General features: G+C 50.4%; 1 protein-coding gene across 1 annotated transcript in view; it reads left to right on the plus strand.

Moving 5' to 3' along the window:
• The window catches only part of LOC140733284 (transcription factor 7-like 1), a 34,012-nt gene extending 24,442 nt beyond the window's left edge, over positions 1-9,570 (plus strand). Inside the window, 3 exon segments of the mRNA XM_073056422.1 lie at positions 2,626-2,733; positions 4,964-5,021; positions 7,999-9,570. Coding sequence (XP_072912523.1) covers positions 2,626-2,733; positions 4,964-5,021; positions 7,999-8,381 — 549 coding nt within the window. The 3' untranslated portion in view covers positions 8,382-9,570.
• The last annotated feature ends 514 nt before the right edge of the window (positions 9,571-10,084 follow it).

Here is a 10,084-nt window from a genome sequence, read left to right on the forward strand (position 1 = left end):
TGGGGACAGAGGGGGGGAGCTAGAGGTCAGATTTGGTTTTTTTTTTCAGTTTGGATGGTTTTGGGGACAGAGGGGGGGAGCTAGAGGTCAGATTTGGGTTTTTTTCCAGTTTGGATGGTTTTGGGGACAGAGAGGGGGAGCATAGAGGTCAGATTTGGGTTTTTTTCAGTTTGGATGGTTTTGGGGACAGAGGGGGGGAGCTAGAGGTCAGATTTGGGTTTTTTTTCCAGTTTGGATGGTTTTGGGGACAGAGGGGGGGAGCTAGAGGTCAGATTTGGGTTTTTTTTCCAGTTTGGATGGTTTTTGGGGACAGAGAGGGGGAGCTAGAGGTCAGATTTGGGTTTTTTTTTCAGTTTGGATGGTTTTGGGGACAGAGAGGGGAGCTAGAGGTCAGATTTGGGGTTTTTTTCAGTTTGCATGGTTTTGGGGACAGAGGGGGGGAGCTAGAGGTCAGAGTTGGTTTTTTTTTTTTCCAGTTTGGATGGTTTTGGGGACAGAGGGGCTGAGCTAGAGGTCAGATTTGGGTTTTTTTCCAGTTTGGATGGTTTTGGGGACAGAGGGGGGAGCTAGAGGTCAGATTTGGGGTTTTTTCCAGTTTGGATGGTTTTGGGAACAGAGGGGGGAGCTAGAGGTCAGATTTGGGTTTTTTTTTCCAGTTTGGATGGTTTTGGGGACAGAGGGGGGGAGCTAGAGGTCAGATTTGGGGTTTTTTCCAGTTTGGATGGTTTTGGGAACAGAGGGGGGAGCTAGAGGTCAGATTTGGGGTTTTTTCCAGTTTGGATGGTTTTGGGGACAGAGGGGGGAGCTAGAGGTCAGATTTGGGGGTTTTTTTCAGTTTGGATGGTTTTGGGGACAGAGGGGGGAGCTAGAGGTCAGATTTGGGTTTTTTTTCCAGTTTGGATGGTTTTTGGGGACAGAGGGGGGAGCTAGAGGTCAGATTTGGGTTTTGGGATTAGGATGTGGAGGCCTGGCCTCCGGTTGGCATTCAAAGTCCAGCGATGTAGACGGGTGACGAAGGACATCCCTGGATGGGGATCGGACGTCCGTGTGAACAGGGCCAGTCGGTCGGTGCACCTGGAGTTCAGGGTCCCATCAGCCTCTAGTCCAGGGCCGATACTGAAGTCCATTCGGAAGTCGGAAAGTTGGAGTCGGGAGGTCTGTTTACGTATGTGGGTGGGTGGAGATGGATTTGTCTTGTTTGTGTTGTTCTGCTGAGTATTGACGCATTTCATTGCGTGTTTCCATGTACGTGTGATAAGCAAGCCTGAATCTGAATTTATTTTATGGGTCTCCTGCCTCTCTGGAGACCGTGGACCACCTTGGTTTGAGGCACGGTAGTAATTAAAAACAGGAAGATTCGGTAGTTGAGGAAGTGTCCTTCCGTGCTGATGGTGACTCAGTGGGTAGTACTCCTGCCTGAGTCAGAAACCACACTCTGGGCTCAGCAGTCTGACGTTTACACCGTGCCCCTAGACTGCCAGTCTCCCGCTAGCCACCCGTTTCAATCTGCCTTCCCATTCGGACATGTCAGACCATGGCCTCCACTACTGCCATGATAAGGAAGGAAAAAACTCACTCTGTCTGGGAAGCCTCCAATTTGATCATGAACTTTTCCAACTTCTCTGCAACTTCTCTTACATCCACCTTCCCTCATATTCCATTGGTTCCCCACTCACCCCTTCTCTTCTCACCTCCTGGTTCCCCCCCCCCCCTTCCCTTCCTCCCATGGTCCATTCTCCTCTCATATAAGATTCCTTCTTCTTCAGCCCTTTACGTTTTCCACCAATCACCTCCCAGCTGCTTACTTCACCCCCCTCCCCCCATAACCCAGCCACCCACCTTCCCCCTCAGCTGTTGTCACCTATCACCTGCCAGCTGTACTACCCCCACCCTGCCCCACATTCTTACCCTGGTTTCTGCCCGCTTCCTTTCCAGTCCCGTGTAGGGTCTGGGCCTGAAACGCTGGCTGCTTACTCCCCTCCATGGATGCTGCCTGACCTGCTGAGATCCTCAGTATTTTGTCTTGTGCTGCTACTAGACTCTAGAAGCTGATGTAGTCGGGCCATGCCTGGTCTGGGTGACTGCTTGAGTTGGGAAGGGTGGGGGGGGGTGGCTTTCCTCTCCGCATTTCTGCTGATGGGTGCAGCCCAGTCAGCCGCACGCAAGACCCTCCCCACCGTGGAGCCCATCTACACGGAGCTCTGCTGCAAGCAAGCAGTTTCCATCACTAAGGAGCCCGACTGTCCAGGAAGTTGCTGCCGTCAAGCAGGTCCCACACCGCCAGGTTAGGGAGCAGTTATCACCCGAGAACCATCAGGTTCCTGAACCAGTGTGGGTAACTTCACTCACCTCAACTCTGAACTAACTTTGCAACTACAAGCTCACTTTCAAGTACTTTTCACAACTCCTCTCTTTTTAATATTTTAATTTTCCAAGTTTGCCTTCATTTTTCCATGTTGGTCGATAACAAAATGAGATAATAACTTTTAGGTCAAACTTTTGAGTGCCCCTGCTCGGCGATCCTGTTGGGAGGTGACTTGGGCGTAGAGTGATAATCTTGGTACCGTATGCGTACGTTGGTAATGAATTCCCTTTGAATTTTGAAGTCCTGCTCTGTCCTGACAGTGGCACGCGCTGACCCGAGAGGAGCAGTCGAAGTACTACGAGCTGGCGAGGAAGGAGCGGCAACTTCATTCACAACTCTACCCCGGCTGGTCAGCACGGGACAACTACGTGAGTAGTAGCCGGCTTGGCTCGGCCAAGCACCCTGAACTGCGGCAACGAGACCCTCTGGTCCCTTTGCGCCAGGAAGTGGAGCTGAGGGATGCTAGTACAGGTTTCCCCCGCTATATGGAAGTAGAGCGTTCCTATGAAACCATCCGTAAGCTGAAATGGCGTAAAGCGAAGAAGTAATTACCATTAATTTATGTGGGGGGAAATGTTTGAGTGTTCCCAGACCCAAAAAATAACCTACCAAATAACTCATAAAACCTAAAATAACACAAACATATAGTAAAAGCAGGAATGATATGATAAATACACAGCCTATGTAAAGTAGAAATAATGTATGTACAGTGTAGTTTCACTTACCAGAATCGGGAAGATTTAGGCAAAACTGATTTGTAGAAAGAAATCTACACGCCTACGCACGTACACACATGCGCACACACCTGCCCGCGCAAGGCTTCACGGTCACGGTAGTCTTTTTCAGGGTCAACACAGGTTTAAAGCGGGTGCCTTTTCTCGTAAAAGCAAAAGTCCTCTTTGGATTTCTTTCGGTTAGCGAAAACAGGTACTAACGTAGGTCTCTCGTAAAAGCGAAGTGGCATAAAATGAACTTCTGTAAAGCGGGGGACACCTGTAGTGCCTTGACAGGGTCTGGGAAGCCAGAGTTGGAAGGAGGGGTGTTGATTAACGGCCGGATGTTGAGGGGGAAGAATGGGGCGGTATGGTAACCCAGCACCAGTGATCCAGGTTCGATTCCTGCCACTATCAATGTCACTATGTCAGTGAAGCAGCCCCCTCCTTTGTGGCCAGACACTTCCTGAAACAAATGATAAAGATCAGCATCAAAATGTACATAATCAGAATCAGATTTAATATCACCGGTTATGTCGTGAAATTTGTTAACTTTGTTAGCAGTACAATGAAATACAGGAGACCCTGCTTTACGAAAGTTCGTTTTAGGCCACTTCGCTTGTAGAAAGACCTACGTTAGCACCTGTTTTTGCTAACCGAAAGAAATCCGGAGGATTTTTGCTTTTACGATAAAAGGCGCCCACTTTAGACCTGAGTTTACCCAGAGAAAGACTACAATGACCATGAAGCCTTGTGCGGGCAGGTGTGTGCGCATGCGTGTATGTGCGTAGGCGTATATGTGCTGATTTTTTCCCCTACGAATTGGTTTTGGCTAAATCTTCCCGATTCTGGTAAGTGAAACTACACAGTACATATTTTCTACTTTATATAGGTTGTGTATTTATCATATCATTCCTGCTTTTACTATATATTAGTGTTATTTTAGGTTTTGTGCATTATTTGGTATGATTTGATAGGTTATTTTTTTGGGTCTGGGAACGCTCAAAAAAATTTCCCATATAAATGAATGGTAATTGCTTGTTCACTTTACGTCATTTCGGCTTATGAAAGGTTCCATAGGAACGCACTACTTTCGGATAGCGGGATCTCCTGTCCGGCGGTGACAGTGGGAAGAGAGCACATGCTGGGTGGTGGGGGGTCCTCGATGACGGATGCCGGCACTGCACTTTGACGTTGTTTTGGACACGGCGGGCGGAGGCTGGTGCCCATGGTAGAGCATTTTACAAGTTTCCGCAGAAACGCGGTATTTGCGCCAGCGGCCGACACCGTCCGAGGATTGTGCTGCCGGCAGCCCGCAAGTGTCACCGCGCTTCCGGCGCCAACGTAACGTGCCCACGCCTTGCTAACCCCTGACCTGTACGTCTTTGGGAGGTGGGGGGGGAAACTGGAGCGTCTGTGGGGGCACCCCCGCGGTCAGAGGGAGTACAATCTCCTTACAGTGAGCGGCAAGAACTGAGCCCCCATCACTGGTGCTGTAAAGTGTAACACTTGCCACTATGCCACCGTACTGCCCCGCTCTGCCCCTGACCAGGTGGGTTTCCTCCAGGTCCTCCAGTTTCCTTAAGCGTTCCAAAGACATTTGGGTTCGTGGGTTAATCGGTCACATGGGCAGTGAGGGCTCGTTGGACTGGAATAGAAAGAACCAAGTGTCATGACAAGGTGTGGGACACTGAAGGTGCAAGGGGGCTGTTGGGGGGGGAAGGGTGGTCAGGGGCCACCACAGGTTGTACAGAGTTTGGTTATCATGCCAGGGCTTTAATAGAGGATGGGCTGCAAGTTGGTCCGAGGGTGAAGGGGTTGGTCAGGGGGCTGAAATGTTTCCTGGGACTGTATTGCACTCACTGTCTTGGTATCCACCTTACAGGGCAAGAGGAAAAAGAGGAAACGAGGCAAGCAGCAGCAGACCGAGGAGAGTAACCAAGGTGTGTCCGTCAGACCCTGAGGGTCTGCTCGTGGTCGCCATGGGGGTGGGTGTAGCTGGGGGGTGTTGGACAGCCGGGGGCAGTGGCTGGATTCCTGCCTTGGACGAGGTCTCCTCAGATGCTTCTGGGGATGGGCAGCTGTGCAGAGTCACTATGGGTCCAGCACGGGCAAATGGGACAGCATCCCAGTCGGCAAGGAGGAGATGGGCTGAAGGGTCTGTTCCATTCAGTGCAGGCGTGGATCGTGAATTAAAACAACAGAGTTGCTGTAGAGGTGTAAAGTTACATGTAATTCCTTAATGAAGACGAGTGTGTGCTGCTGCACCTTGGGAAGACAGGGCAGGATAGGACTTCCATGGTGAACAACAGGGTGCTGGGGAACGCGGTGGAACAGAGGGATCTGGGAGTCCAGATCCACAATTCATTGAAAGTGGTGTCATGGGTAAATAGGGTCATAAAGACATTGGCCTTCATAAACAGAGATACAGAGGAGTTGTGATGTTTTGTTGAAATTTTATTAGACGGTGGTGAGGCTGAATTTGGAGCATTGCAATATCATAACATGTAGGGGCAGAATTTGGCCATTCACTATCATGTCTGATTTATTATCCCTCTCAACCCTGTTCTCCCCGTAACCTTTGACCGACTGACTAATCAAGAACCTATAAAACTCAGCTATTTTTGGGGGAAAAAACAATGACTTGGCATCCACAGCTGTCTGCGGCCAGGAATTCCACAGACTCGTCTCGCTCCGGCTCAAGAAATTCCTCTTCACCCCGGCCCTAGACTCCCCCACTGTAGAAAAGTGCGGGAGTCCACTCAATCTAGCCCTTTTCAATATTCAATACCTTTCAATGAGATCCATCTCTCCCCCCACATTCTTCTAAACTCCAGCGAGTAAGGGACTCTGCTCGTGTGTTAACCCTTTCCTTCCCGGGATCATTCTCGTGAGCCTCCTCTGGACCCTCTCCAATGCCAGCACATCGCTTTTTCAGACAAGAGGCCAAAGCCAGATACTCAGTTCAGTCTGACCGAAGCCGTAAAAAGCTAAGGCTTTTTACCAACAACAGGAAATGCATCAGTAAAATAAAAAAAAAAGTACATAAAAAATTCACAAGGATGTTGCCAGGGCTTGAGGACCTGAGTCATAGGGAAAGGATGAAAAGGTTGTTCCCTGGAGTGTAGGAGAATGGCGGGGGCGGGGGGGGAAGATTTGTTAGACATATACAGAATTGAGGGATATATGCACGCAGGCTTTTTCCACTGAGGCTGGGTGAGATGAACACGAGAGGTCATGGGTTAAGCAGGGACTGGCCTTATACAGTGAAATGCACCATTTGGTGTCAGATGTTATCAGTGAGGATCGTGCTGGGCTTGCTTCCAGCGTGCCCACAACTTGCTCACCCTGACACCTACTACGCCTTTGGAAGGTGGTTGAGGGTGAAAAGTGAAATACTTCATGGGAACCTGAGGGGGTGTGGGGGGGGGGGGGGGAATCTTCCTCACTTGGAGGGTGGTGTGAGTGTGGAACGAGCTGGATGTGGTTCAATTGCAACTTTTAAGAGAAGTTTGGATAGCTAAATGGATGGGACGAGTGTGATCGAGATGCGGGTTGATGGGACTAGGCAGATTAATGTTTTGGCATGGGCTAGATGGGCCAAAGGGCTGTCGCGCTCTATGACTCTGTGCTGGGGGCAGCCTGCAAGTATCGCCACATGTTCTGCCGCCAGCGCAGCATGCCCCGCTGTGTTCAACAGGCCAACACAAGCGGCAACAGCAGCAGAATAAGTCGCTTTGCCACCCGCGCACTCACACGCACAGACGGGTGGCTCACCCCAGGGCAGGCCGCCTCCGGGCCTCCAGTCTCAGACTCACAGAGACGACTCTCAGTGGTGCAGCACCTCCAGCGTTGTCAAAGAACCCTCCCGTCCTTCCCTCACTCTTTTTGACCAGCTCCCCTCAGGAATAAGAACCAGGACCTGTCCGTAGGGTAATAGCTTCTTCCCTCAAGCTGTCTGTCCCAGCTCGAGGACACACACTCATCTTGCACTGGTCACTTTTCATCTTCAATTGCTGCTTTTTCTCACGTGTTTGTACGACTGTGTTATGATTGGAATAGTGCCAGTGACGTTATACTGTCTTACACAAATACGCAACTTGCACTTTATGTCAGTCTGTCGATCTTCAGGCTAGGCCTCTTGGGGACCTGTGCTCATTTTAATTTGAGACTGTTTGTGCTGTGTGTGACACCTTGGCCCCAGAGGAATGAAGTTTCATTTAGCTGTATGATGTGTACGGTTGAATGTCAGTACACTTCAACTTGTGTGTAGCACAGTCAGAGGAGCCCGACCACCCAGGTGGGCCTATTGTCTCTACCTGCTCCTGCCCCACTGAACTCGTGTCCTCATACCTTAACTCCATTCTTTCCCCTTTGGTTCAGTCCCTTCCCACCTCCATCTGCAATTTAATCCCCTTTCCCATTCCTGTTCCGACATGTTGATCTGTGGCCTCCTCTTGTGCCGTGATGAGGCCACCCTCAGGGTGGAGGGGCAACGGCTTGTATTCCACCTGGGTAGCCTCCAACCCGATGGCGTGAACATCGATTTCTCCTTCCAGTGAAAATAATTCTTCCTCTCCTTCCCCTCTTCTGTTCTGCACTCCGGTATCTTACCTCTTCTTACCTTCTCTGGATCCTCTCCTCCTTCCCTTTCTCACAAGGTCCACTGTCCTCTCCCTATCAGATTCCTTCCTCTCCAGCCCTTTACCTTTCCCACCCACCTAGCTTCACTAGCTATCCTCTTTCCTCTTCCCCCACCTTTCTATTCTGCTGTCTTCCCACTTCCTTTCCAATCCTGAAGTAGGGACTGTGCCTCCAGCATTTTGTGTGTGTTGCGTTGAACTGGTGTGTACGGTGTGCGTGCGCTGGGACAATCTACGTTCTCGGTCGCTCTCTGACGATCGGTTCCTTCCCTTGCAGAGTCGCTGGTACCCGGTTCCCGTCGGAGGCTGAAAGGCCAACAGCTGGTCCACGCGGAAGGGATCTACTCGCTGCCTGTCTCCGCTTCCGCCGCCAGCAGCAGCATCCTGGACTCACCGCCCTCCCCGTCCACCCGGCAACCGGTGCCGGAAGCCCGGGGCCCGGAGCAGGCCCAGCCTCTGTCGCTCAGCGTCAAGTCGGACACCCAGCCCAAGCCGAGGGCACCTGCCTCCAGCCCTTCGCCCGCCAGCTCTCGGCGCCTCTCCCAGGCTGCCACGCCCACCTTCCTTTTGACTCCGCCCTCCTCCGTTGAGGCTGCCACGCACTCCCAACATGGTTTGCAGACACAGCCGTTACCCTTGGTGACCAGGTCACCAGAGTAACCTTTGACCCTCTGAACCCCATTTTCAGTCTCGGATCCCTTGACCCTCCAGAGAATTTTTTAAAAGATGTTCTTTGAAGCTGGTCAATATTTGACCCCACTTTTTATATTGAAAACTGTAAATAACTTTTTATTACGTTGAGGTTGGAGGAAGTTGAGGAGGGTTGGAGATGGGTGGGTGGGGCCTTACATTGGGAAGAGAGAGGAAGGGAGGGGTGGTAGATAGAGATGCCCCTGTGTTTACTGCAACCTGAGCTTCACTGCAGTGCCTGCTTGACGGAGCCTGTGGAGTTGAGCACAAGGACCAAAGGTTCTAGTTGGTCCCCGAATTGTACCCTTCTGTCAGTAAGGCCCAATTTATGTCCCTGGTGGGGTGAGCGGGGGGGGGGGATTGGGCTTCCTCAGTCTTTATGTCCCTGGTAGGATGAGGTGGGAGGGGGGTCCCTGATCCTGGGCACTGCCTGCTGCTGCCCCTTTGGGGTGGGCTGAGAAGTTGGTTCTGGGTGGCCCTCTGTACTGAGACAATCACGTGACTCACAAATTATAGAGATTCTTCCCCCCCCCCACCCCATCCCAGCCACACCGCCTGAAAAACACACACTACTTATTTGCAAACAAGAGGAAAATCTGTAAATCCTGGTAAACTGGGCAAGCAAGTAACACACACACACACGGAGGAACGACATCATCTACGGAAAAGAGTTTCGGGCCGAGACCCTTCACCCTGAGTTCCTCCAGCATTTTGTGTGGGTGTTGCTTCTTATTTGCCCAGTTTATAAGCTGAACTGCGCAGTTTAAGTAACAAGGACCATATCCATTGCTGGGCTGACCAAACTGCTTGTTCTCCTGCGGATGCTGAGTACAGTGGGTTTGACTTGAGCTCAAAGATCTCTTCATCTGTTTGGTGGCTGAAAATTAACGCTTCCACAGAATGACCAAGCTGACGACTGCTTCTCCCCGCAGTGGAATAGGCTTTTGACAATTTCAACGCACATCTACCGTGACGCAGAGATAAACTTCCAGGCCTGAGCAAAATTCCTCTCCTTAAAGTGCAGAATGGCTGATTAGCCCAGAAGATCCACTGCCTTCATATCTGCTGCCTCTTGAGAATACCCCTATCCTCCACTCTCCATATTTTCACTTTGTTTAAAACATGTACAAATTTCTACATAAACGTATCATATATGAAAGGTTCCAGTTTTTGTTTTGTGACGTGGAAAATACTAGGTTTTGATTTGGAGTGAGGTGTGCAAATAAGTATCTCGAGGTTTGAAGGAGTAGTTGTTGGTGCAAAGGTGGGAATTTGGATTTCTCCTGGTTCTTACTGGGTTGCGACTCCCAAACGTTTGGACGTGATCTGCAGCATTCAGAATGCATAGTTTTGTCAAGCTGGAGAGGGTGCAGAAGAGATTTATGAGGATGGTAAAGGGCCAGAGTGATAGGGAGATGTTGGCCAGGCCCAATCTTTATTCCCTGGAGCACAGGGGAATGAGGGGTGACCTTAGAGAGGTTTATAAAATCATGAAGGGCACAGATAAAGCAGATGGTCACAGTCTTTTCTCCAGGGCTGGGGAGTCCAGAAGGGCAGAGGTACAAGATAAAAGGGGAGAGATTTAAAAGAGACCTGAAAAGTAACTTAATACAGAGGGCAGTGAGTACTTGAAGTGGTCAAGGCGGGCACAATTGTAACATTTGAGAAGTGTT

The sequence above is a fragment of the Hemitrygon akajei genome, chromosome 1 (assembly GCF_048418815.1).
Source record: "Hemitrygon akajei chromosome 1, sHemAka1.3, whole genome shotgun sequence".
NCBI lineage: Eukaryota > Metazoa > Chordata > Chondrichthyes > Myliobatiformes > Dasyatidae > Hemitrygon > Hemitrygon akajei.